This window comes from Crocodylus siamensis, chromosome 1 (assembly GCF_052110815.1).
Source record: "Crocodylus siamensis isolate JL-2025a chromosome 1, ASM5211081v1, whole genome shotgun sequence".
Classification (NCBI taxonomy): domain Eukaryota; kingdom Metazoa; phylum Chordata; order Crocodylia; family Crocodylidae; genus Crocodylus; species Crocodylus siamensis.
This window is the reverse complement of record NC_143395.1, coordinates 386,073,632-386,099,886: the sequence shown is the minus strand read 5'-3', so window position 1 is coordinate 386,099,886 and position 26,255 is coordinate 386,073,632. Positions and strand designations below refer to the sequence as shown.

Sequence of the window (26,255 nt, the reverse complement as noted above, 5' to 3'; positions counted from 1 at the left end):
AGGCTCCAGCCCAATTTCATAGATTTCATAGACATTAGGGCTGGAATGGACCTTGGAAGATCATCGAGTCCAGCCCCCCGCCCAAAGGGCAGGAAGGCAGCTGGGGTCATGGGATCCCAGGAAGATAAGCATCCAATTTGCTCTTGAAGGTGTTCAGCGTAGGTGCTTGAACCACCTCCAATGGCAGGCTGTTCCAGACCTTGGGAGCTCGACATTAAAGAAATTCTTCCTTATGTCCAGCCTGAAACAGTCTTGCAGTAGTTTATGACCATTCAACCTCACCATCCCTTGGGGTGCTCTGGTGAACCAACGTTCCCCCAGATACTGGTGGTCACCCCTGATAAACTTATAGGTGGCCATCAAATCACCCCTGAGCCTGCGCTTTTCCAGGCTAAAGAGCCCAATAGCTCTCAGCCTGTTGTCGTAAGGTCTGTTTTCCTGACCTCTCATCGTGTGTGGCTCTTCTCTGGACTCTCTCAAGCTTCTCCACATCCTTTTTGAATTGAGGAGCCCAAAACTGGACTCAGTACTCAAGCTGCGGCCTCACCAAGCCGAGTACAAGGGGAGAATGACGTCCCGGGATTTCTTCGAGAAGTATCTATGGATGCAAGCCAGCGTTTTGGTTGCTTTACTAGCTGCAGCATCACATTGCAGGCTCATGTTCATCTTGTGGTCAGTGATGACCCCCAAGTCTCTTTCTTCTGTAGTACTAGCCAGCATAGCACTGCCGACCCTATAAGGATGCTGCAGGTTTTTCCTCCCAAGGTGGAGAACCTTGCATTTTTCAGTGTTACACACTATCAGGTTCTCGTCCACCCATTTCCTGAGCCTGTCCAGGTCAGCCTGGATTGCGCTTCTCTGTTCCGGTGTGGATGTTTTGCCCCAGAATTTGGTGTCATCAGTGAACTTGGCCAGTCCGCTCCTGACTCCAGTGTCCACATCATTAATGAAGATGTTGAACAATATGGGTCCAAGGACAGCCTTGGGGGACCCTACTCATCGCAGGACACCATGATGATTGACTTCCATCAATTGCTGCGTTCTGGGTCCGACCATGGAGCCAGTTTCCCAGCCAGCGGATCATGGTGGACCAAAGGCCATAATTGGCCAGTTTCGCCAAGAGGTGATAATGGGATACCAGATCGAAGGCTTTTGAAGTCAAGGTATATGACATCAATCACTTCTCCCTTGTCCAGGTGATACATCACCTGGTTGTAGAAGACAATGAGATTGGCCAAGAAAGACCTACCCGTAATAAACCCGTGCTGGCTATCCCTCAGGATGTTGGCGTCGGCCAGTCCATTAATGACAGCCTCCTTAATAAACTTTTCTAAGATCTTCCCTGAGTTAGGAGTCAGGCTGATGGGCCTGTAGTTAGAACACAATGGCCCCAAGTCTGAGTCTGGTATAGGGCATATGGTGGCAGCAACAACGAGGCCATCAGCTAAGGAGCTGGGACCACAACAGTGGGCACATCTACACATGCAAATGCCCTGGGGTGGGTTTACTGTACAGTAAATTTACCCGGGCAGGTGTCTACACTTGTAGGGAAGCAGGAGCAGAAGACTACTGCCATCAGCAGCAGCTGTGACCAGCAGTCATGTTCTTTGTGTTAGAGCTGCAGCTGCCATGCCAACATGAAACATATTGGTGACAACAGCTCCAGCTCTGGCACAGGACATGGAGCAGGAGCTGGAATCCTTTTTGCCACTGTGAGCACCAGAAAGGAGCTAGCGGTGCTGCTGTCAGAGCCATCCTGTGCCCTGGGCTGGATGCAGTCTGCAAGTGGGAACAGATTTGCTGCCCCCTGCCAGACCTGCACTGGCCCCCTGTAGCAGCCAGGAGGAGCTCTAGGCTCTCTCTGGGTGCAAGCCCAGGGACTGGCAGGGAGCATGGGACCAGAAGATTCTCTTGCCCCCAGGAGCTGCCTGCTGCTGGGAAGGGGACACTGTTCCCCTGCCCCAGCAGCAGGAAGCTCCCAGCCCCTTCTCCACGATCATAGAGCTGGGGCTGGGAGATAAGAATCCCAGCTCTCAGCCCCTGCTCTGCAATCACAGATTGGGGACTGGGAGCTCCTTGCTGCTGGGGCAAGGGGACATGTCCCTGCCCAGGCTCCAGTGGTGTAGCACGCAGCTCCCAGGGGCAGGGAGCAATCTCCCACCCTCCACTGCGTGGCTGACTGGGAGCACATTTGCTCCTGGTCAGTCATCTACATGCGCCATACTGCACAGTAATTAATTACTCTTGAGTAAATTTTCTATTTGCATTTACAGGTAGCAAATTTACTCAGGATTCGAGCAAATAACTACGCAGTAAGCATCACTGTTTATAGGTGAAGACACTTACTGCGCAGTCATTTGCTCTAATCTCAAGGAAAGTGTTTCATGTAGATGTGCCCAGTAACAAGAAGTGAATCAGCCAGAGGGCACCCAGGGTTATGTCAGTCCTCACCCTTGTGCCACCAATTGTCATGTCCACTGGACCCCAGGGCCCCAGTTTCTGTGGCAGGCCTCTTCCCCTGCTCCCTGAGTTCCCAGTAGCCTTGCAGGCTAGATAACAGCAGCTCCGCAGGCCATGTTTGACACCCCTGTTTTAGAATGTACTATATCAAATCCAGAAAAAGAGTTGATGGGAAGAGAATACCTTAACATGCAGAAAGCAATAACTGCCTTGCTCCATGTTGGCTTTCTTTTCCTAGTACCCCTGAATCAGAAGTAATTAAAGAGTTACCTGAGGGATAAGCAGAAAGTCCATCATGCATTTGGTAGTTTAGGCCCAAGCCACCTCTGCCACCACTACATTGAGTTCTGGATATGACAGTGTTGCATCCAGAAGTGGTTAAACTGAACTCAGGAGGTTTTTTTTCCCCCCCTAAGGACAGCCATTCTGAATGCTGCAAGATGTTAAAATGCATTGTCCCATCTTGAGCATTGCTATGGTGTGGCTAAATCTGCATTGATGTTTGAAAGTTTCTTTGAGATTTTAATTTCTCTTTTACTTATATGAGAGAGGATATATACTCTTGCATATGTTACAAAAGTTCAGGGTTGTGTGTGCCACTTCTAATTTATAATATATTTAAGAAGTTTTAAGGTTTTTATAACATGGTAGAACCTAGGGAACAAATTGTAGACATGTCGTGAGTCTGTAGTATTTTGCTGCAACCTGATCTTTTATAGAATTAAAAAAAATTCTGGCTGCGATCTATTTAGGTCAATTTCTGAGATCATTGACATGAAGATTGCTAAGCAACTGAAAATAACATGCTACTTATATGGAGAGCCTTAAAATCAAACTAGAGATAGCACTTTTCAAGTAGGCAATTAAAGAAATTATTCTGTAAAACTTTTTTTTTATTTGTGGTGACGCTCATGTCTACAATGAAGATGTAACTAAATTAGCAGATCAATTCCCTCTAGATAGCAAAAATGAGCATCTTGGAAAGTAACATAAATGCAGATATATTTTATCTTTTTTTTTTTTTTGGATTCCTTTCTGTTGTAGGTGTGTTGAAGTAGTAAAAGCTTCCCACTATGTAGAGTTAGCCAATGATCTTGAAATAAATAAAGCAATTATGTATTTGAGGCAAAAGGACTTCAACCAGGTACAGTACTCTTTTATGCTATCTTTCTGAATATTGTATTTGGCATTTCAAGTAACTGTTAAACTCCAGCACAAGCCTCCTTTATGATTGCTTAGAATCTTGATAGAAGTCTGAGTGATTTTATTAGAATAATCTTGCAAAAACATGAATAATAATATGGGGTGGCTTTTATCTAAATATAATTTGCATATTGAAGAAGGTAATAGGAGATCAGAAAATGTGCAGATGCACTTGATATTGTAGTCAATGATTGTAGACATGATTGTTTTCCATTTCCTACTCAAATATCCACTGTTACAGTGTAGTCTATGCTAGAATCACTGTCCATGATAGTTCTACAAAAGGGCAGACTTGAGAAAAATAATTTTGAGCAATTAACAATATGACAAGTTCTTTTAGGAGGAATGTGATCTCATTTTTCCCAGATAGATAAACAGATATAGAAGCCTTGCCTATACACAAAGTAGCACTGATTTAACTCAAGTTGATTTTTAAAATCATGTGGTTAAACTGGTACAAATCTTGCCTGGACAATTGTATCCAAACCTGATTTATTTAGATTTAGCTGGATTCTGTAAGGAATTGGCATAAACTAAATATAAGACAGGCTTAAATGGACATAAGTATCCTCAAATAAATTTGAAACCACAGTGCCTTGCACATGTTTTCTGTGCCCTATAAGTGAAGCTATCTTAACAGAGACAGGATGGATCATTTAGTGCTGACACTGGCTTGATGTGTGGTCTACATGTGGATGCTTAGAAGCTGGTGAGAGAGATCATCCAGCGGGGGCATTTCTACTTGTGTATAAATTATACTGCATCTTTTGTGCTGCTTCAGGACTGACTGCCTATTTGGAATGGGGAAAGATTTTTCCTGTGGAACCAGATCGGCATGAGCTCTTGGAGAGGGTGGAGGGGAAGGTTATAGTCTTTGCAGCATCAGTAAAGCATGTGTAATCCAAGAGCAATCATTGGCTAATTGCAGTTTGCAATTCAGTCCCATGCAGTTGTTAGTTACGTGTGCTGCTTACATATGTCATTGTTTCACTTCCTTCACCTGTATGCCCTACTCAGTCTCATGTTCTGTGCAATGCTTTTGTAGATCTTTCCATCTGCTATATAAATTTGTTTATGCTTTCAGTGTCTTGCTTGTAAGGTCAGTTGAACTGTAGTTTTTAAAATATTGTCCTTACTTTCTTTTCAACATTGTTTCTTTCATTCTGTTGCTTAAATTTTGTTTAATGCTGTAAGTATGAGGAGGTAGGTACAGTATTAAAATCTCACATTTATTCTCTATCTTTAGTCTAAGTACTTTCCTTAGTACATAAGTAATAAAAACTTAGAAAATAAATAACTACTTCTACTAGAAATCTGAATATTTCATTGTTTCATTTGTAAACATGTAGTTTTATTTAACAGGTGACACACATTGATTGGACTTAGAAGAACTGTTTCAGGAGTGTAGCATTTTTCATTTCAAATTTTAGGGTATTTTTTAGTATTCATATAATTATCTATCATAATATGAAGGATGTGCGTGTGTGCATATGTAACTTCCATCTCTTTCCATAAAACTGAGTTACTAAAGTAAAATTATTCTATATCAAAAAGCATTTTATTTTTGTGCTCTGAAGTATTACTGATGGTGGTGACTTACCTTTGTCCCTCTGCAGCACATCTCATATTTTCTGATCTCTAATATTTTTTTCCTTTTGGAAATACTTGTAGTCTCCCTGATTACCATTCCTTCAGTACTTCATTGGGCTGCATGTGCAGTATACATGCATATATACATCTGCTATAGTAAAAGGATATTCACAGCAGTGCAATATTTACCTTACAGAATAGCTTCTATCACTTCTGTCGATCCACAGTACAAAAACTCCCAGGAAAGATTTTGGTCCCAAGTCTCTCTTTGGTACAAACTGTTGGGTGGGCCATTGGGACAACTATTTATTGAGCTTCAAAACTTAACTTTGCACCACTTGTTGTGGTGGCTTTTTTTGTTTATTTTTATGCCCTGACATAAATTTTCACTGAAAAATAAAGTGGTGCAGAACCATGTAAGATATGAGGCAGGTGCTTGAAACAGATGAGAGCTGTCTAATACAGCAATGTCTTACATCCTCATTGGGTTGATGGTGTTCTCTGCTGATCATCTGTCAGGACATTTTGAGACTGGCATATTATTTGAAAATAACCTTTGTGCATTATGGGTATTTTGAATGTTTTATTAAAGACAATTCTGGTATACAGTTTTAAAGCGGAGCCCTGGAATTTAGTGGTGCAAGTTCTGTTAACATTGCTGAGAGTCCATACCCTAGGTCAGGCATACTGTTGTATTTAACTCGTTACGCAGCACTTTCAAACATACTTTCAACCTGCTTTTAAGCTTAACCTGGATGTACTGGAATCCCATAATAAAGACTGATATGAACAATTCTTTGGTTTGATTTTTGTGTTCAGCAGATTCTTATCCTGAGGATTTAAAAATAGTGAAATTCCCAAACTAGGCAAATATACAGAAACAGCATCTCACCTTAAAGGACAGAATGATTATTACTACCAAGACATTTTAATGCCAAAATAGGTCATAGGTTTAATAAACTCAAGTGATCTGTGGCATTCTTAACCAGTATCTGTGTGGTCTCAAAGTATGCTAACCCCTCTTTTTCCTTTGGCAACAAAAATGTTACTTGCACTTTAATCTTTACAATGAAAGATGTCAAAGTAGAAATCACACAAACCAAGGAATGGCATTTTGATTTATATAGCTGAAAGCTCACTGCAGGTATGGACATACTTACATTTAGAGCCATTACAAAAGGGCAGCAGCTGCTATGTTCTAATTATTGTGTGGACAAGCTGGGAATGATAAAGTGGTGCTACTTGAGCTTTAACACTGGATGTATTGTGCCTGGCTTGTGTATGCATAACAATTAGAACCTAATAGCTGTTGCCCTTTTAAAATACAGAGACATGGCAGGATAGTTTTCATGATTGGAGCATTGTCCTGGTTGTGTATAGCTTGTTCAGGAAGGATGGCGGGGCAGGAAAATGGAGAAGGTGTTGCATTATAATTTAAAGGTGATGTATATGAGTTCTGAAGTGCAGTATGAAGTGGAAGGTAGGCTGATTGAGAGCAGCGGGGGGATGTCATGGTGGGTGTCTGCTACAGACCACCAAGCCAGGAGGAAGAGGTAGACAGGGCCTTCTTTAAACAACTGACAGAAGCTTCCAGATTTCAGGACCTGGTTCTCATGGAAGACTTTTATTATTGGGACACCTGCTAGAAGGAAAACAGCACTGCAGTAATAGTCCAGCAAATTCCTGGAGTGTTTTAGGGATAATTTTTTTAAACAGATGCAGTGGCTGGATTACATGACTTCGGGCCCGTCTCCACCCGACGCTTACTGAGCAGCAGACTAATAACACTGCACAGTGGTGTGCCAGTCAGAAACTGTGCTAATACGCTGCTGCACAGTGTTATTAGGCTACTGCACGGTAAGCCTCACAAAAAAACTGTGTGCTGGCGCTACTGTCCAGTAACTAGTTACTGAACATTTAGCTAGTACTTCATTAAGCAAGTACTAAATTAAATACATGGTAACTGCTGCACATTAATGAACATATAGACTCACCCCTTGTGGGACACTATTTTCCTATGCAGAGATGTGGGGCAGAAAAATTTTTGGAAAATTTTCCAATGCTTTATTTTTCTATGGAAAATTTTCCATTTCTAAATAGTCATTGTTTCATAAAATTCATTAGCAACAATGAATGGATGCCAATACAGTATTAGACAAGCTTGGAAGTTTCAAAGTTGTAATTAATGTTTTCAGGTGATTATCCCTAGGAAATATGTGATAAAGTACATATATGTTTTATTGATTTGTAAACAGGAGGGTAAATTAGTCGTATAATAATCCAAACCAAAAATCAAATTATGAATTCACCTAACTGGCTGTGCAGGTCAAATCGAAACCAAAGCTAAAATTCATATTGTACTCTCTTAGTAAGCATTTGTTTTACTACAACTTCTTTTTTGGATAGTGGTAAAGAAAGTAAAAGCTCAATTAGATTTTCATTCTATTGTCTGAATATCTCTGAAATATTTGAAAGGCTGGGAGTTATGTCTGTAAGCAGTCCAGGGTTCTACCTTGCCTTACTTTCAATATATAGGTTGGTAGTTTAAAGCTGTTTTTTTTCTGTCTTGGCATTTCCACTTATAACATCATGCATTCACCATTCACATTACTATGATAAGCATATCTATATTGGCAGGGTAAGAAGGTTTAGTAATTGTCAGTAGTTGGCTTAAGTGAAGTTGTTACATTTGCACTGACGTAACAGAGAACAGATACTGGGTCCAGTATATCACTTAATGTTTTATGTAATTATATGAACTTTAGCATGTGGTGGGGCGGAGGAAGTTACCATTTTAAAAGAAAAGTACAAGTTATTAAATATTTTGCAGTGGAAAATTTTATGCAATTACTGCATAGAAATTAATTAGGAATCCAAGCTTTCAGTAGTAATTTTGGATACTTATTACTGTGTAAGTGTATTCATTTTCTTTGGGGTTTTTTTTGACAATGCTATAAGTATGTCACAATATAGGTCATTTGCTTTTGAACTATTTCTAGGCTGTGGAAACCTTAAAAATGTTTGAAAAAAAGGATAGCAGAGTGAAAAGTGCAGCTGCCACAAATCTTTCATTCCTTTGTTATTTGGTAAGTCGTTTGCTTGTTTTTTTTGTCATTTTGCTTTTAAAATAATATGAGTTGATAAGAGACAAAGTTGATCTAAAACTTGTATAATGTTTATCTCTCTGTAGAAGTTCTGTATTAAGTAGACACAATGCTTAGACAGACTCCCTTTCCTGTAGGTATCAGCAGTTTGGCACTGTAAAAAAAAAAAAAAAATTGCTTCTGCCATCTGAAGGAGGAATTAGATTGGCCCAGATCCATTTGTATGTTTATCCAAGACTTCAGTACCAAGTTGAAAATTTACATTCTCAAAACCCCGACTCAGGTGCTGCCTAACCATGGTGGCACTGAAAAACCTTATTGCTTAAGTTTTTTTACATTAAAATTCCATAGGCATCTAAAGTTCTGCTTCTGAGTGCACTTAGAAGAACCTCAGTTTTGATATAATTGCTGAGCAGCAGGACTGGCTGCCAATCTTGTGCATGAAGGAGTTCAAACTCATATCTTCACAACAGTGTCTTAATCATCAAGTAGTGGAAGCAGTCTGCATGTATTATATTGGAACTTTTTATGGTTTGTGGCATACCAGAAAGTTAGAGCAGTATTCTTCATTTGACCTTTAATTTACAGTGTGACACCATATTAATTAAATGCTTTACTGAAGTAGATTTACTGCATTTCCTTTGTCTTAAAAATGTTGTTATCTCATCAAAGAAAGATGTGCATCAGGGACTGGAACCCAGGACACTCTCTCCCAAGTGAAATACACTAATCAATGTGGTCAGTAAGCTATAGAGTTATTCTCCCCCTTGTGCTCTCTTTTTGGCCCAGTGCATCTTTAAGTATTCCATCAAAAATGGAGCAACTTCAATAAGGGTGATTCAGAGCAACCCTGTGACCCAACCCCAGAATGGAAGATAGAGGATCTCTTGATGCAGGAAGAGTTTGTCTGTTGGTGGAACCTCATGAGGCAGAGGAGGGAATTGATCTCTTGCATAAAAGAGTTCTCAGGGCTTGCACTCCAATGTAACCCGATGTGTTGAGGTATCCAGATCCCTCTGTGGATCTGGATCTGAGCCTCTGCTGGGAGATGAGAAGCTCTTCCCTCAAGTGGGAGGGGCAGGAAGGCAGCTGGGGTCATAGGATCCCAGCAAGATAAGCATCCAAATTTCTCTTGAGGGTGTTCAATATAGGTGTTTGAACCACCTCTGATGGCAGGCTATTCCAGACCTTGGGGGCTCAGACAGTAAAGAAATTCTTCCTTATGTCCAGCCTGAAACGGTCTTGCAGTAGTTTATAACCGTTCAACCTCATGATCCCTTGGGGCAGGTACTGGTGGTCACCCCTGATAAACTTATAGGTGGCCATCAAATCACCCCTGAGCCTGCGTTTTTCCAGGCTAAAGAGCCCAATAGCTCTCAGCCTGTTGTCATAAGGTCTGTTTTCCTGACCTCTCATCATGTGTGTGGCTCTTCTCTGGACTCTCTCAAACTTCTCCACATCGTTTTTGAATTGTGGAGCCCAAAACTGGACTCAGTACTCAAGCTGCGGCCTCACCAAGGCCGAGTACAAGGGGAGAATGACGTCCCGGGATTTGTTCGAGAAGTATCTATGGATGCAAGCCAGCGTTTTGGTTGCTTTACTAGCTGCAGCATCACATTGCAGGCTCATGTTCATCTTGTGGTCAGTTATGACCCCCAAGTCTCTTTCTTCCGTAGTACTAGCCAGCATAGCACTGCCGACCCTATAAGGATGCTGCAGGTTTTTCCTCCCAAGGTGGAGAACCTTGCATTTTTCAGTGTTACACACTATCAGGTTCTCGTCCACCCATTTCCTGAGCCTGTCCAGGTCAGCCTGGATCGCGCTTCTCTGTTCCGGTGTGGATGTTTTGCCCCAGAGTTTGGTGTCATCAGTGAACTTGGCCAGTCCAGTCCTGACTCCAATGTCCACATCATTAATGAAGATGTTGAACAATATGCGTCCAAGGACAGAGCCTTGGGGGACCCCACTCATTGCAGGACACCATGATGATTGACTTCCATCAGTTACTGCCCTCTGGGTCTGACCACGGAGCCAATTTCCCAGCCAGCGGATCATAGTGGACCCAAGGCCACAATTGGCTAGTTTCGCCAAGAGGTGATCATGGGATATCGGATCGAAGGCTTTTTTGAAGTAAAGATATAGGATATCAATCTTTTCTCCCATTGTCCAGGTAATAGGTCAGCTGGTCTTAAAGGGCAATGAGATTGGTCAAGCAAGACCTACCCGCAACAAACCCGTGCTGGTTATCCCTCAGGATGTTGGCGTCGGCGAGTCCATTAATGATGGCCGCTTTAATAAACTTTTCTAAGACCTTCCCCAGGATAGAGGTCAGGCTGATGAGCCTGTAGTTTGCTGGATCCACTTTCCTCCCTTCCTTAAAGATAGGTACCACATTGGCCTTCTTCCAGTCTTCGGGCAGTACACCAGAGCGCCAGGAGTTTTCAAAGATGTGTGCCAGGGGCTGGGTTATGTTGCTCGCCGGCTCCTTGAGTATCCTGGGGTGTAAATTGTCAGGGCCAGCTGACTTGAAGATATCCAGCTTCTCAAGGTCTTCCTTCATGAGGTCAGCATTAATGGAGGGCAGGGGATCTCCCTCACCCAGACCTCCCTCTCCCATAGCAGGCATGGGTGTCCCATGGGACTTATGAAAGACCGACACAAAGTACCCATTTAATAGGTTGGCTTTTTCCTGGGCATCCAGTTTTTTGTTGCCCCATCTGGTTCAGCAGGGGTCCAGTGTTGCCCTTGCTTTTCCTCCGGCTTCCCACATATCTGAAAAAGGACTTTTTATTGTCTTTGATGCTTGAAGCTAGTTTTAGTTCAGTTGCAGCCTTGGATTTCCTGGTTTGCTCCCTACAGGACTGGACCAGACCAGAATAATCCTCTTTGGAGGTGAATCCCATCCTCCATCCTTTATAGGCCTTTCTTTTTAGCCTCAGGAGGTCTGCTAGATCCCTGGAGAGCCAGGGGGGCTGCTGGGCCCTCTTGCTGCCTTTCCTCTGAGATGGAATAGAATTAGCTTGTGCATTGAGGATCGCTCCCTTGATTAACAACCACTCTTCCTGGACTCCTCTCCCTCTGGGGTCGGGGTCCCTTAGGGCCTCACTGACAAGCCTCCTGAGCTTGTCAAAGTCAACTTTCCTGAAGTCTGAATGAATACAACTGGTTTCCTAGCCTGTCAGCTGCTCCTTGCTTCCTGTTGGGCTCACTTGTGCTTTTACCTTCCTCCTTTTTTCAGGGTTTCATTTGCCTGCACGTGGGAAACAGTTGGGATCTCACCTGTAACTCCCCTAGCTGGAGTTGGGGAGGAGGCAGTGATGGAGTGGCATTTGGAATACTGCTGCCTGCTCTGCAGATGGATTTAATAATTAATTGTTAAGTAGAGTTTAAAATAAATTCAGCGGTTTTTTTGAAGATTTAAAAAGATTTTAAAAGACTTATCTCCTGTCATTTATTCCCTAACAACGTAAGTTCAGCATTGAAAGCAGGGAGAGAAACAGGATGACAAAATAGGCTTTACCCTGTGATCTGAAAAAAGTAACCTGTTTTCTCCAAGTGCATAAAAAATGTTGTTAGGACTGAAGTCAGGAAACATCTCCATTTTTTTTTATGATTACCATTATAGTTCTTTTGAGAGAGACAGGTCAGATCCAAAGAAACTTCTCACTGACAAATAGCTAATACACTATTTGTGTTTAATTTCTGTAGGAGAATGAATTGACAGAAGCATCTAACTATGCAGATTTAGCTGTGAATTCTGATAGATACAATCCATCAGCTCTTACTAATAAAGGAAATACTGTTTTTGCAAGTGGGGACTATGAAAAAGCAGCTGAGTTCTATAAGGAAGCTCTAAGAAATGATTCCTCATGCACCGAAGCACTTTACAATCTTGGTAAGCTAAAGGTAGCTGTGTAGCTTAGTTTTCAGCTAAAGCTGGCACTTCCAGGTTTGAGTTCTTGATTTTCAAACTATTCCTTTTTACAAATGTACATTGAAATGAGAATACATTCTGTGGTTTCCACTGTTCTGTTAAGTCTTATGCTTAGTGATTTAAGGTAGTAACTTGTGCTTCCCATTTCTTCCACAATAAAACTGTACCAATATTATCCTGTGTTGTTAAACATGAATCACTTTAAAGATGAAAATTGGTATAAGATCTGTCTACTCTTGCCTATTAAAATGTAAATGTTGAATAGTAATACTCCACCAAATTTTGCCCCTTTTGACTCCTGACTTCTCCATGTTAAAGAACTGGGGTTATGTATAGCCTTGAGCCTTGATTAAAATCATGACCTTTATCCATAATCAGCTGTGGTTCATTCAAGCCATGCTTCCTAGAATGGACTATCAGGGTGGTTCTCAAGCAGCTACCATAGTAAATCTAGCCTCCACTCAGAGACTGAGACAGGAATAAGAGGAGAAGATATTATTTTATATTTACCTTTACCAGTGATATAGCTTCCTCTTTAAAAATGATGTCTATGTATATCTTGTTGTTTTGTCAAAGATCTGTATGAAAAAAGCTAAATTCCAGACATTCTGAATGTGACTGACAAACTGAATACACAAGCTAAGGTTGTAGTTAATTCTTCAAAAATTGCTGACAAATGTACAGCTTGAACAAATTGAAAACAAAGGAAAAAATTGTTTCAGGCATTACCTATTACAATAATTTAGGTGCAAAATTCAGACAGAAGTATAATGACATTGATAACATCCCTAGGATACTGTGCTTCTGCTTCACCTTTCTGAATTATTCTGTTAGTTATTCGGGCTATATTTATATCCAGTTTGTGTTGTTGAATTCATGTTGTAACCTTGATTTTTATTCTTAGGTTTAACCTATAAGAAGTTAAATAGAATAGATGAAGCTTTGGATTGTTTTCTGAAACTTCATGCAATCCTTCGAAACAGTGCCCAAGTTCTCTACCAAATAGCAAGCATGTATCTTTTGCTTGGTTGTGATGCCAGAACTTGAATTTAGTAAATATTAATCAAAGGCTTAAATGAGATCTGTTTAATCCTGGTGTGCATTTGTTTCTTGTAAAGCTAAAAAAATACTTTTGGTCAGAATATCCTTGAGTATATTTGATAAGTATTAAATAAAAGTACTGAATTTGCAACTCTCATTCAGGGAAGCAGTGTCATTGAAGCTAATAAATTAATTCTGAATAAGGAATATGTGTATAAAGATGGTTAAAGTTTAAGAGAGTCCTGGAATCTTTACTATGTAACTGATATTATTTTGAACATAATATCAGAGAGAGAAACAGAATGGAGTAAGACCTTAAACTAATACAGTACAATAACAGAGTTTATCAAAATGACGTTCTATTCTGGAAAAAAGGATTTGTAAAAATATCATTACAGTGTTCCTTGTTGGTTCTTGAGTTTCCAGATCAGAACTGCTTAGTTCATATCTGAAATAATAATTGTCCCTTAACTTTCCTGGCAAACTCATCCTGGGATCTAAAAATATATTTGCGGTCTTTTGGCTCTGTGCATCACCAGTAGGAAAGTATAACTACTGGATGGTCATAAGAACAGCAAATCCTTATTTTACTCAGTAAACTGAGAAAATATGACTTCAAATGTGTGGAAGAAGTGAGAATCCCCAGTCCTGCTCTGGCCCCTTCTCGATGGGTGAAAGGACTGGAGCAGCATAAAATGGCTCTAAAAGCCATGGCTCGTTGAGGCTCTTTGAGAATCTCCCTTCACTGACATTGTATAACACTGGCTTCTGTGGACCTTCCCACAGCAGGCCATGGGTTGAGACTGAGAGTAGGAGGGGACATTGAGGAAGGAGCTGTAACAAGTGCTGCAGAGATTCTGAGCTCTACAGCCACCCATAAAGCAACTTGGAACTTACACAGTCTTATTCCAACATGAGCTACTTTGGCACCAACAAGTAGAAGCATGCAGAGGTGGCCCTTTCCCCATGAGCTGCCAGTCCTGTGCTGTGCTGTGCTGTGCTGTGCTGTGCTGTGCTTCTTAGAGACTGAGGACAGACTCTCACCCAATGATCAGTTCTACTGAGTACAGTGATGGAAATTTTGCCAAATCCCACAGAACCATGCCTGAAGAAATCTACCTCTTTTGACTTAATAAGGAGTGACCCTATTGAAGGGTTGTAAAAATAATGAAACCAAAGAAACCAGACCCAAAGTGCAATCCTAGACTGCTAAAAATTAAGCCAATGTTTACCTGATGGGGAAGAAATTAGGATGCAAATGGGAAAAAAAAATCCAAATTTATTTCTCCATGGCTATGCCTGGCAAATCTTTTCAGGATGTAGGTTTATCTTACACTGACATTATGTAAGTCATGGTAAGAATTCCAGTTGATAAAACTAAATATAAGCACTTTTTGAATTCTCCTTAACTGAAGAGTCCTCAGATATGAAATAATGGAGGATCCCAACCAAGCCATAGAGTGGCTCATGCAGCTCATCAGCGTAGTTCCAACTGATTCACATGTGCTGTCAAAACTAGGGGAACTATATGATAATGAAGGTGATAAATCTCAAGCTTTTCAGTACTATTTTGAGGTACTTGACTTTTTATTATTGTGTCTTTTTTATTTTCTAATATATTTATAAAAAGAAAATTACATAGCAGACACATGCTAAAATAATCATGTCTCCTCCCTAGCATTTAAAGTGCAAAATGTATGCACAGAAAGTAGAACCAGACTCTTGTCTTAGCGAAGTGCAATTCTTTGTAAATCAAGAATTTATTGTAATAGAACACCAAAAAAAATATACAGGATAAGTTTATATTTTATAATTTATAAACTTGAGTTTTCACAGAAGTCGTAATCAAAATTGGACTTTCTACACTTTTTATTGACTAAATTCTACTCAAAAAAAATATCAAAGATGCAGTGAACCAGATTCTCTTCTAACAGTAGTTTTCACTTTGGAACTCCAGTTACTTAACTGAGGCTGCAAATGGATGTAGCCTTTGTGCCTTCTTAAAAATGTTTATGACTGCACAAAGCCCAAGCAAACAGATGTCCATGTGCCTTGTCACTCTGCAAAGCCCAAAATTATGGCCACGGCAATAGGCAGTAAAAAATTGTGCTGCTTTTTGGAGGCAGACATCAGTTTGTTTTATGGCAGCCAGAAGCCACCCACACTCTCCAGCTGCTCCAGGCACGTGTTCCTGGGGCTTCAGGAACCCAGTCCTGCATGCCCCACAGATCCCCCAGCAGGAGATTCTGTGGGCATGTGTGTCACGTTGCTGAGTCCTGTCTCAGGGATTTCCCCATTTACAGAAGAGTGCCCTAAGTCAGGATGCAACAGTGTGACACATGTGCCTGAGGACTCCCTTGTTGAGGGGGAATTCCTGGGGTGCACCTCTGCAAACACAGGAACTGGGGTTCCCCTGTTTGCAGCTGTCCTGCATGGTCAGGCCCCTGAAGCCCCAGGAGCAGCAGGGGCCTTATCCTATGGGACAGTGGGTGACACTGGTGCCACCCAATGAAGTGGATAAGCATAGCTGATCCTGCTCCAAGGGCAACATTTGTTTATAGCCTGATAGTTATTGCTGACTTACAGCTAGGGAGTTTGTTAAGATTATTAGTCTTTTAACCGTGCAGGACATATGAGTGGCACAGGGTCAGTCTACAGGGTGGATCCTATGGGCAATTAATGGCAATGCCATGGCAGTTAATGATGCCAGTGCTTCTCTGCTGCCAAATTTCTGAACCAGGCCAGATGGTAGAGCCCCATGTGCTAGATTTGACCCATTGGCCAGAAGTTGAGTACCATTGGTCTGATGGATACATAATTTTGCAGTCTTTTCCATTGCCCTTAAACTCAGTAAATTTATGACTTGATAAAGCAGTACATTTTACCTGGTAAGATGATGATGTGTGCATGATTAACCAAGATAAATTTCATTTTGTCCAAATAGCCAATTTCTGTTGGTCAAGGCCTGGATTTAAAAGGATTTGTTTGTATCACGTAGCCTGAATTTCTCTCTTTTCTCTAACATTAAATTTAAAAAAGCATAGGCTTCAGTACCTAGGTGAGAATGGACCTAGGTGCTGGAAAACATAGCTTTGTGCGTATTTGGCAAGTCCCCCATTTTGCATGTAATGTGAATAGGCAGATCCCAGATTTACTAAAGGGACAGTCACTGCCTCTCAGACCAAGGTGGAAGGAGGTTGGGATGTGGCTGGAGTCACCAGGCCAGTGCGGGGACACGGGGGAGCCAGGCAGAGAGCAGGTGTGGGAAAGGGGGAACCTTTCCAGTTCCACCATTATCCCCAGCTGACCTGAAGTCAGCTGCTCCTGCTCTGCTCCAGCCAGGCAAGCATGCAGGTCCCTCCTTCCAGCACTTGCTTATTGCCTGGTTCTTTTCCTTACCCAGTGTACCCCACTGGCTGGGGGAGCAGACCTTAGGAGGATCCTGTGTGCTGCTGCTGTCCCTGATGGAACCTGGCACCCCATGCAGTAGCTCCCTGCAGCCCATGGCTGGAGTGGGGCAGGAGCAGCTCTAGAGCTCCCCTTGCACTTGCATCAGCTAGGGACAGTGGCAGAAGGGGCAGATCCCTCCTTCCAGTACTTGCTTCCCACCAGCAGTGGAGATGTAGTACAGAAGGGGGTGGCAGGGATCAGATGCAGAAAGAGGAAACCTGCCCACTGCTACTGCCATGCCCAGCCAAGCCTGACACCCAGCTCAGCTGCTCCCTGCAGCCTACAGGTAGATCAGCTTAGGAGTCGCTCTTGGGCTTCCTCTGTGCCTGAAACAGCAGCCACAGTGGGTGGGTCTCCCCCCTTCCTATGACACCCATCAGCCTGGGGTCTTCAGTTGCAGGGAGCAGCTGCGTGGGCTGTTGGGTTCAGCTGGGTACAGTGGCAGCAAAAGGAGGGTGCGACTGCACCACTCCCATCCCTGCCCCCCGGATCTGCTCCTGGAGATGTGCACATTAGTGTCTGACAGGTTGAGCTTCTTAAAATAGTCATCCCTGTGCCTGTGTCTCCTCAAGAACCTGCACCATTATACTTACTCTGAGAACACCATTCACCTTTTGTCCAAAAGCCTCCTGCCTAGGACATGGACAACTTCAGTTCTAGGCTCCTCTCAGACTTGGGGATTTGAACCATCTGCGGCAAAGTGGGTTTCCTTCAGGCCAGCTGTTGCTGGCCTCCCACCTGCCTCTGGGCACGCTGCCCACCTGTCTCACCTGCCACAACTTGTTGGAAAATTCATAAGTTGTTAAATAAAATGAAAGGCTGCTCATTTCTTGCCCCAATGCCAGGGGGCGCTATCTGCGTCTCTGTTCCTCCCCTACACCGCAGCCCAAGCCTCTCAGATGGCATCCAGCCCCACATTAGGCTCCAGAATCCTCCTGGCAGGACTCTCCTTTGATCCCTCCGCTCAGGCTGCCTATGCCACCTTCATTGGGCTGCCAAGCTCCTTGTAGCTGGTTCCCCTCTCAGGCGTGATCCCAACTCGGGACCTTCAGCTATACACAGGCCTTGGCCTCACCTCCAAGACCAGGCAGAGTCCCAGGCCCATGACCCTGGGTGCCCCTCACAGTGGGCACCTGGCCCTTTTGACCTTCTTGGTCTTGGCCCCAGCATGGACCAGTTGAAGGGGCACTCTATTCCCAGCCTCAATAGCCCCACACTCTCTCCGGGTCCACCTTCCTGGTGGTAGGTAGGGAGCTGGGGTACCTCGCACCATGACTGGTGCCCCAGGGTCTCACAGGAGACTCGTTCCCCTCCCCCCCCCGGGGCAGCAGGTCATGGTGCTACTTTGGATCTTACATTCGACCCACGCTCAGCCTCCCAGTAGTGGAGGACTTACTGGGGTCAGGACTCGCATCTCTCACTCTGGGGCTGAGTCCCCTTCACTCAGCCTCTGGCCCAAACCTCAGCCTCAGGCATCCAAAGACTTACTTGGGCCTACTCCCCTTGCTTGGGGCTCCACATTGCCTCCCTCACTTGAGGTTCCAGATCTCTGCCCCTTACTTGGGGCTACCCCCTCATTGGGGCTCCATGACTCCGCCCTCTCACTTGCGGTTACAACACCGCCCCTCACTTGGCTACAGATCTCAACCCCCTTCACTGGTGCTCCATTCTGTCCCCCTCACGTGGGGCTCCAGATCACCTCTGACTTGGGGCCCTGGGGCTTTGTTCCCCAGTGGGTTCAGGTGGCCATAGCCATGCCTGTCCCCAACTTTCCCATTCGGGGTCTTGCACCCCCGCAGGGCTCAGGTGGCTACAGCCATGCCTGGCCCCTACTCTTCTCCTCGGGGCTTACACCTCCAAGGGGTTCGGATGGGCGCAGCCATGCCTGGCCCCAACTACCTACAGTGGTACACAACCCACCCAGTTGTGGGAGCTGGGGTTAAGGAGCCCCAACACACCTTTCACCAGGGTGGTAACTGGCCTGGCATTTTCTGGGTGCTCCCACACCACTGAGAGCCCCACCAGGCCACCCATTCCCAGCAGGGTGCAGTTTTAGGTCATGCCCAGGACCAGGAGCCTCCTTACCATCCCCTACAGCTCCTCCCTTACCTCCAGGTAATACCTGCAGCCAGGCAGTGTTGTTGCCTGGCCCTTCAGCAGGGAAAATGCCATGTTTATATGGACAGCCCTGGATCCAAAATGGCTGCCCTCATCAGGCATCTGCTGGCTGCTAGCTTCAGGCCCTTAAAGTGGCAGGCACCTACACTGCCCTGCCACACCAACATATCCTACTTTCTGATTAAATGACCTAAGCACAAGGTTGGGGACTGGGTAGGCACAGCGCACCCTCCATACTTCCTGTTGAAGTTGAGCAGTTGACAGCCAAGAACACAAGAGCCAAAAAAATAGTAGGCAAGAGGAAGCCCATTGAGGAGGGCACTACTCTGGAAGAGGGGAAGTCCTGGGCCATGAAACTGCTTATGCATTTTTATTATGCCATTTTTCAATGGAACTGCAAAGCGGCAATGGGACCTGGGGACTTTTTGAGTGGATGTAATTAATAGAAGTGTCAGACTGACAGGTCTATATACTGACTTCTGTACACAGGGCAGGTAGAGCAAGGGTGGTCCTCACTAGTTTCTCCATAGTATTCCAGTAGTGAAGCTGTAGGGAGCATGTCAGAGAGGTGATTGAGGAGTTAACTCATTGTATTTGCTCTGTCCTTTGTATCTTTACTAAGTCTGTCCATAAAGTTTCCCTTTGAAAAGATATTTTTGTTTTACAAGTTGAACCGTCGGTCACCCATGATATAATTTTGAAAGGCAGTGGAATTACTTCAGGGAATTAAATGGGACTGGTATTTTTAGGTCCTTGTGGATAGTTTCTGATGAGAATCTCTGAGGAGCTGACTAATTTTATTTTCATAATATTAATTTTTTAATAAAGAGTGCATTTCACTGGGCTTCCCAGCAGATTAGCAATTGCCTAAGAAAGCAAACTTTGTGTGGCAAAATACTCTTTTTATTCTTAATCTACTGCAGTATGGGCAAATGGGAAGTATGAGAGACTCATCTCTGGTACATCTTCTAAAGCGTTCTGTGATTACAAAACCTGGCAAATTCTGTTTGGGGATTAGTTACACTACTTTCATTTATGTATTACATTTTTTTTGGCATCTGGAAAATTAAACACTTAAAAAGTAAGATATTCCAGAAGTAACATAAAGATGTTGTTTATCACAAAAAAATTGTTTCTTTCACCTTCCTTGTTTTGTCAGTCATATCGGTATTTCCCTTCCAACATTGAGGTCATTGAATGGCTTGGGGCCTATTACATTGACACCCAGTTTTGTGAAAAAGCCATTCAGTACTTTGAAAGAGCTGCGCTTATTCAGTAAGTAAGGCTTGTTGTTGTGTGCTAAGTAAAATACTTTGAGAGTTTTTCCTCTTGTAATTATATCTAGCAGACATGATAAGTTTAACTGAAGTACATTAATGCCATAAGTTATATTAACATTAAATATAATGGTGGGCATTGTTCATCAGTTTTCTCCTCTTTTATATTTATTTACAGAATGTTTTTGTTCCTATTATGGAACACCAATGGAATCAAAAGTAAAATGTTTCCTTTCCTTGATGACATCATCTAGTAAGGGCTGTTGAACTCAAACAAAAGCATCTTTCAGCAATTAACTTTGAAAGTTCCCTCATTTTATACAGTTCCTACTCTCATGAAAAATGACTTGCAAACATCAAACAGTGCAAAAACATGTACAGTATGACTAGCCAACAATGGAAATGCATTGACCAGTCTAATTGATTTTGAGTATTCTCTCTGCAGTGCATTAAATTACCTTAATTAGTAATATGTGTCTTGATAGATTACTTATGCACTTCAGAATAAGTTACATAGTCCACATATTTTAGTCTACATATTTTATTCTAGACCAGTGGTTCTCAACCTTTTTAGACTCAAACCACCTCTGGATAGACTTGGGGTACCCCTTGAAAAATACTAGCTCTGAGTTTTTTCTTTTTTTTGACTGTGGAAAATAATAGAGCAGTTTTTTTTCATTCCAAAGAACTCAGAAAGACCACACTTAAGCTCAGAGATTTCAAATGGAAACCTGTATGTTGTTAATCATGTTTGTAAGCCTACTGTTGCCAACCTTGTGTGGCACCCCATGACACCCTTAAAGAATCTCAAGGTAGCCCAGAGTGCTGTGACACCTTGGCTGTGAATCATTGCTTTAGACTCACAAAAGGAAGTTAACATACAAATGGCCAACAAGTAAAAGTTTGGTCAAATCTAAATTTGAAGCTTGGAGTTCACCTGTGATTTTACATAGGTATAGAGAAAAGGACAGCATATGTGTTTTCATGGGGAATTTGTGTCAACAGATATATTAAATTTTATCTAACTCGCTACCTCAAGGGTTGTCAGGATTTCTCTTTATCGTGTTTTAAGAATCGCTTCCAAAAATCAGACTGAACCAAGCTCCGCTACTGCTAGAGTCATTGGTGATGATCTGAGATTTGACCCACTATTTGTCTTATTATCCATATCATCTAGCTCAATGCCCCTGAAAGAACAAGGGAATAGTCAGGTATTTGAATGACACAGGTACCACAAAAAGAAAGACTGAATGAATAGTAGATGGGATAAGAAAAAATTAAACAAAAATATATTTTAAGAAAAGTTGCAAGAGTTAAAATGATATAAAAACTAAAATTATAAAAAAATAATTGGGGGGGGCTTTAAAATTTTTTTAAAGATATACATAGAAAAAAAAATTAAACTCATACTAGTGTTAATTATAAAGAAAGGTAGAGGTGAAGGCTAAATAAAAATTTAAAAAGACAAGAGTTGAAGTGATTTAAAAAATAGGCAAGGGATAAACATAAATTGTCAAATTTTAAAATAAAAATATGGACTAACAAAACTTGTGCCTGCTGCCTCCTTGGTTGTTTTATTGTAGTTTGGACTATTTTCCCACATAATTAGTCTGTGTTTTTGTCATGTTTTTATTTTGTAAATACTTAGGGAAGGGATTTTTCTGTGTACGATACTTTTACTTGGGACCTCAAGTTGTGCTTGGAACCTTTGGACACTAACCACAATACAAATTAGGTGTTAGTGAGCACATCAACATGTGCATTAATGTTCCTTTTCTAGTGCGCATTACGTTTAGTACCTCCAATGTGAGGTACTAATATCATGTGCGTTAGGCTGTGCTAATGTGCAGCAGCACATCTGCATGCTTTTTTGTGACACTTAATGCACAGTAGATTATTTTACTGTGCAGTAGCATAATGTCACGGTTTTTGTTATGCTTTAATGCACAGTAAAATAGTCTACTGCGCATTAAAACGCACACGTAGACTTGTCCAGTGACAACAAAGCACAAGTCCTGAAACCTATAATTACAACATAATGTTAAAAAAACCAGTAGCTGATCTGCTGTCAAATTCCAGCCTGAAAGATCAGGTTCTTATCATAGCTGTGTTAACTGGGAGTAGCTTCTGACATGAGTCTGGAGCAAGGCTCAGTCTCAGACCCAAGGGCAGCAAGATGCCTTTACCACTTCACCCACTCCCCCTCCTGGGCCTTTTATTATTATTATTATTATCTATCACTGATTGCAAATTGAATCGCATTTAAACAGATTGCCAGGTCTCTGTTCCACATAATGTAAATGCCACCATTCAGTAACACTTTATTTAAATCACTTAATGCTAAGATACATTTCTTAATTCATTACAGAAAGTTTTTCAAAATCTTATGGGGGCAGATTTTATTAATGTGTTACTTGGACATAAATAATGGGAGTTATAGAGCTAAATTGAAATTCTAGCCACTGACAGTTTATTCTCTATTTGGGATTTCTAGCTATTAGTAGCTATTTTATTAAAAGAGAGTCATAAAAAGTTCACTCTTTTGCTGTCTACAGTAGAGGCATCTGGCAGCAAGTGAAATATGAAGCAGACTTCCGTCTTACATAAGCTTATTTTGCTCAGTACTAGACTAAAACCAAGTAGAAAGATTGTTTAGTGGTCAAATTGACTTTTTCTGGGATAGAATTTTAAAAATTTGAAGAAAATAAGTAATGAATAAGTAGTACAGTATGTAAAGAAACATGGTAGATATTATTAGAAAAATTGTTTAAAAACCGTTACTGTATGATACCCTCGAGGATGTGTTCAGAGCATACCAGAGAATTCAAATCACATTCTGTATGTGCTTCAGTGTGTTCTTACAGAATTTGCTGCCCTGTATTATCTTTATTTTTCAGTTTGATGAACTTATAATTTCGTGTGCTACTCCTGGAAAGAGTTCACCCCACATGCCCTGACAGCCAGACTATAGTAATACTGGTTTAATGGTGGATCTTTATTAATTCTTGGCAATTGACAGGATATTGGCCTATTTATCATTTGATAGCATAACAAAAACATACATTTATTTATACACAGACCAACTCAAGTGAAATGGCAGTTGATGGTCGCTAGTTGCTATAGAAGAAGTGGTAAGCATTCCTTCCTTTCTTTTGATGTTTTTTGTAATTGGTAACATTTTACATTACTACTTTTTTTTATCTTCTGAACTGTTCTACATGTGTTCTATGTATGCTTGGCCCTAAAATGTACTTAGCAATAGCGTGCTTTTCTTTTTTTTTTTGGTGTTTTCCCCATATTTATACATTACTATAAAGACATACTTGATATGATCTTGTTTTAAGTCTGAGTTTCAATTATCCATGTTTGTACTGGCTTATGAGTGGAGCAGTCGTACAAAGTTAAAATGAACAGGGCAAACTAGTATAAGCAGCCATGCTTTTTTTTTTTGCTTGTTGTCACGGTATTCTGTATGCAGCATTAGCCAGTTAAGATGATTTTACAGTTGGTTAACAGAACAGACCATGTTTTTTAAAAATTTTTAGTAGTAGATATATTTGCTGGATATTAAAAGTTAGCTTTTAAAGTGTACAAACTGAATGCACGGAACCACTTTGAGACTGAATTCACATGCTGATTCATGTTAGTGAGAGAGTGCTATCTGGATCTGCTGAACATTGTAAGGACACTGGGGAAGAGACCACATCCTCAGGGCCAAAATACAATTCAGACTTTTAATAATGTATTTACCAGAATCCAAGACAACTCTGAATTTAAGATGACCCCACCGTAATTAGATTATGTACCCGGAAAGTGCTAAATTTGTTATAATTTTCCACATACAGAATCTAATTATTGGCAGGTCATCTTAAATTCATCCCCCCACTGCTTTCACAGGGAAAGCAACTGTGGGGGACAAGGAGCCAAACTCCTATCCCTTGCCTTCCCTGTTGGCCCTGTGATGCCTGTGCCTGTCCCCCTGAGGCCTGGCCACCACCAAACGCCTCCCTACCATCTGCCCCATGCCCCTGTGCCTGGGCCTGCCTCTCCTCCACCCCCTGCTCCACTCTACCACCTGTGTCCCTAACCACATACCTTCTGGACAGCTCTGTCTCCAGCTCTGTCTCCAGACCCTGCTCTGACACAGCCCAGCCCACCCAGGCAGAAGCAGGGAACTGGGCCCAGAGCCAGAGCTGAAGTTAAAGGGGAGATGGGAATGGCCTTAACATGGCAAATTTCCTCATTTTGCTTGTCCAGTTATCTAATTCTGCAGGAAAGATGAGCAGGACCTGGGTGACTCTGACTTGAGAGAGAGAGTTAGTACCCACCAAAGAACAAGCACACGTTTTGTTCTGGGAAAGTTGTTTTTGGCTGCTATTATGTTCGTTTGTGATGTCCTGGCGAAATTCCCAGCCTGTCATGCCAGCACATTTCAGTTCAAGTTGAGCTCTACCTGTCACTTAATGTTGATAATAGTTTAATATAGCTTTTTTTCTCCCTGAAATGTTCATGTCTGCCCTTACATTTTATGATATTTAGGTAAGAATTAAAGAATGCCAAGTTTTACCTTAAAAATGTGATATTAGTTCATTAAAACGTATACTCCTTAAATAAAGCAGATGTAAAAAGCCAGGCAGGGCTAAGCTCCATCAAATTTCTGTCTGATTATGTGCCATTTTATATTGGAGGCATTCATATAAGATCTTTATTTTGGTTACAGGTAACTACCAAAAAGCTCTAGATACATACAAGGAGATTCACAGAAAATTTCCAGAAAATGTTGAATGTAAGGGGGTTTTTTTTTCCCATTGATTAGTGCAACTTTCAAATAAACCTGTTATTTAGGATATATAGAGTATAGCTATTTGTAATTGATGTTGTGCATTTTTTTAAACAGAAACACTCTCCTGAACTATTTTTTCCCAGTACTACTGCTACACATTCCTTGCGACAGTTCTACTTGACTAAAGTAATATGAGGGGAGTACAGCGAGAGGAAGATGAAAGTAAATGTGCTTAATGGCTTGTTAGTTGAGATCCTTCCTCCAAGTTCAATTTTGTAACTATGCTGTTGTTTACTCTTCCTTAGTATAATATTTACGTCGGCCCTTTCTGAGTCATTGCCTCTAGCCCAGCCTGCTCTTAACCTCTCCAGACCTGTTTGTGGTTTGGTTTCCATCCTGGGTCTGTTGCCCTTCTAATTTATTAATCTACAAACCTTTGATTAAAATGTTTACCAAATCTCCCAGAGGGACATGAGGCACATTTTTAAAGTTTATTTGTTCAAATAGCCTCTGGAAAACTTTAAAGAACCCCAGACTGGGCTACTGATAGCAGGAAGCATCACTTTTGATAGATGCTTTTCCACAGACAGAAATATGTCTATGGACCCAAATGGAAGACCTCCCTGGATGACAGTTGAAGAATCATTGCTATCTTTTATAGCAACTTTCTTATGTCCCAGGTTGTTGCTAAGATATCAGTATGTCACTTAATATAATTTCTTTTTTTAAACTATCTAATGAAGAACACTTCCAGGGATCCCCAAAGGTTTTTTCATCGAGGGCCACTTAACAGATGAGAGATTCTTCTGGGGACCACAAAACAAAAGAGCCCACAATATACCTGTATATTCAGTAGACGTGATGGAATATGCCTTACATGTACAGAGCTACAGTGAAAAGGATATACCATCATAGCTTAATTCAGGCCTGAGCTGAAGTTATGCAGCTGTTTTTTCCTGCTAATAAAACATATTGGTGCAGTTTATAGAACTGATCATCTCCCGAGCAGTTTGGCCCATCTGTAGCTACTGGGGGTAGGAAAGGGGTAGCTACATTGTTGTGCCCGTGCCTTCAGCTAGTGGCTACAACTTTTGTGAGCAGCTGGTTCTGATGAGGATGATCACTTTTGTGGGTCAGATGCAAACTCTTTGTGGACTGCATTTAGGGAACTGCTATTCTGAAAGTATAGTTGCATCATTCTGATGTTACTAATTTTGCCACATTTCCTAATCTCTCTTGAAGAGGAGGTTTTCCAAAGATATACTATTAAATGCCATCACTTTAAAAAGAAGTAA

General features: G+C 41.8%; 1 protein-coding gene across 3 annotated transcripts in view; it reads left to right on the top strand.

The window, feature by feature from the left end:
• IFT88 (intraflagellar transport 88) overlaps nucleotides 1–26,255 on the top strand; it is a 73,625-nt gene that overhangs the window by 26,622 nt on the left and 20,748 nt on the right. For all 3 annotated transcript variants that reach the window (XM_090029188.1, XM_090029195.1, XM_090029203.1), the window contains exons 15-22: nucleotides 3,505–3,604; nucleotides 8,253–8,339; nucleotides 12,066–12,252; nucleotides 13,196–13,304; nucleotides 14,757–14,907; nucleotides 20,060–20,175; nucleotides 23,256–23,308; nucleotides 24,898–24,963. In XM_090029188.1, the coding sequence (XP_089885314.1) occupies nucleotides 3,505–3,604; nucleotides 8,253–8,339; nucleotides 12,066–12,252; nucleotides 13,196–13,304; nucleotides 14,757–14,907; nucleotides 20,060–20,175; nucleotides 23,256–23,308; nucleotides 24,898–24,963 (869 nt within the window). The remainder of the gene's footprint in view (nucleotides 1–3,504; nucleotides 3,605–8,252; nucleotides 8,340–12,065; nucleotides 12,253–13,195; nucleotides 13,305–14,756; nucleotides 14,908–20,059; nucleotides 20,176–23,255; nucleotides 23,309–24,897; nucleotides 24,964–26,255) is intronic.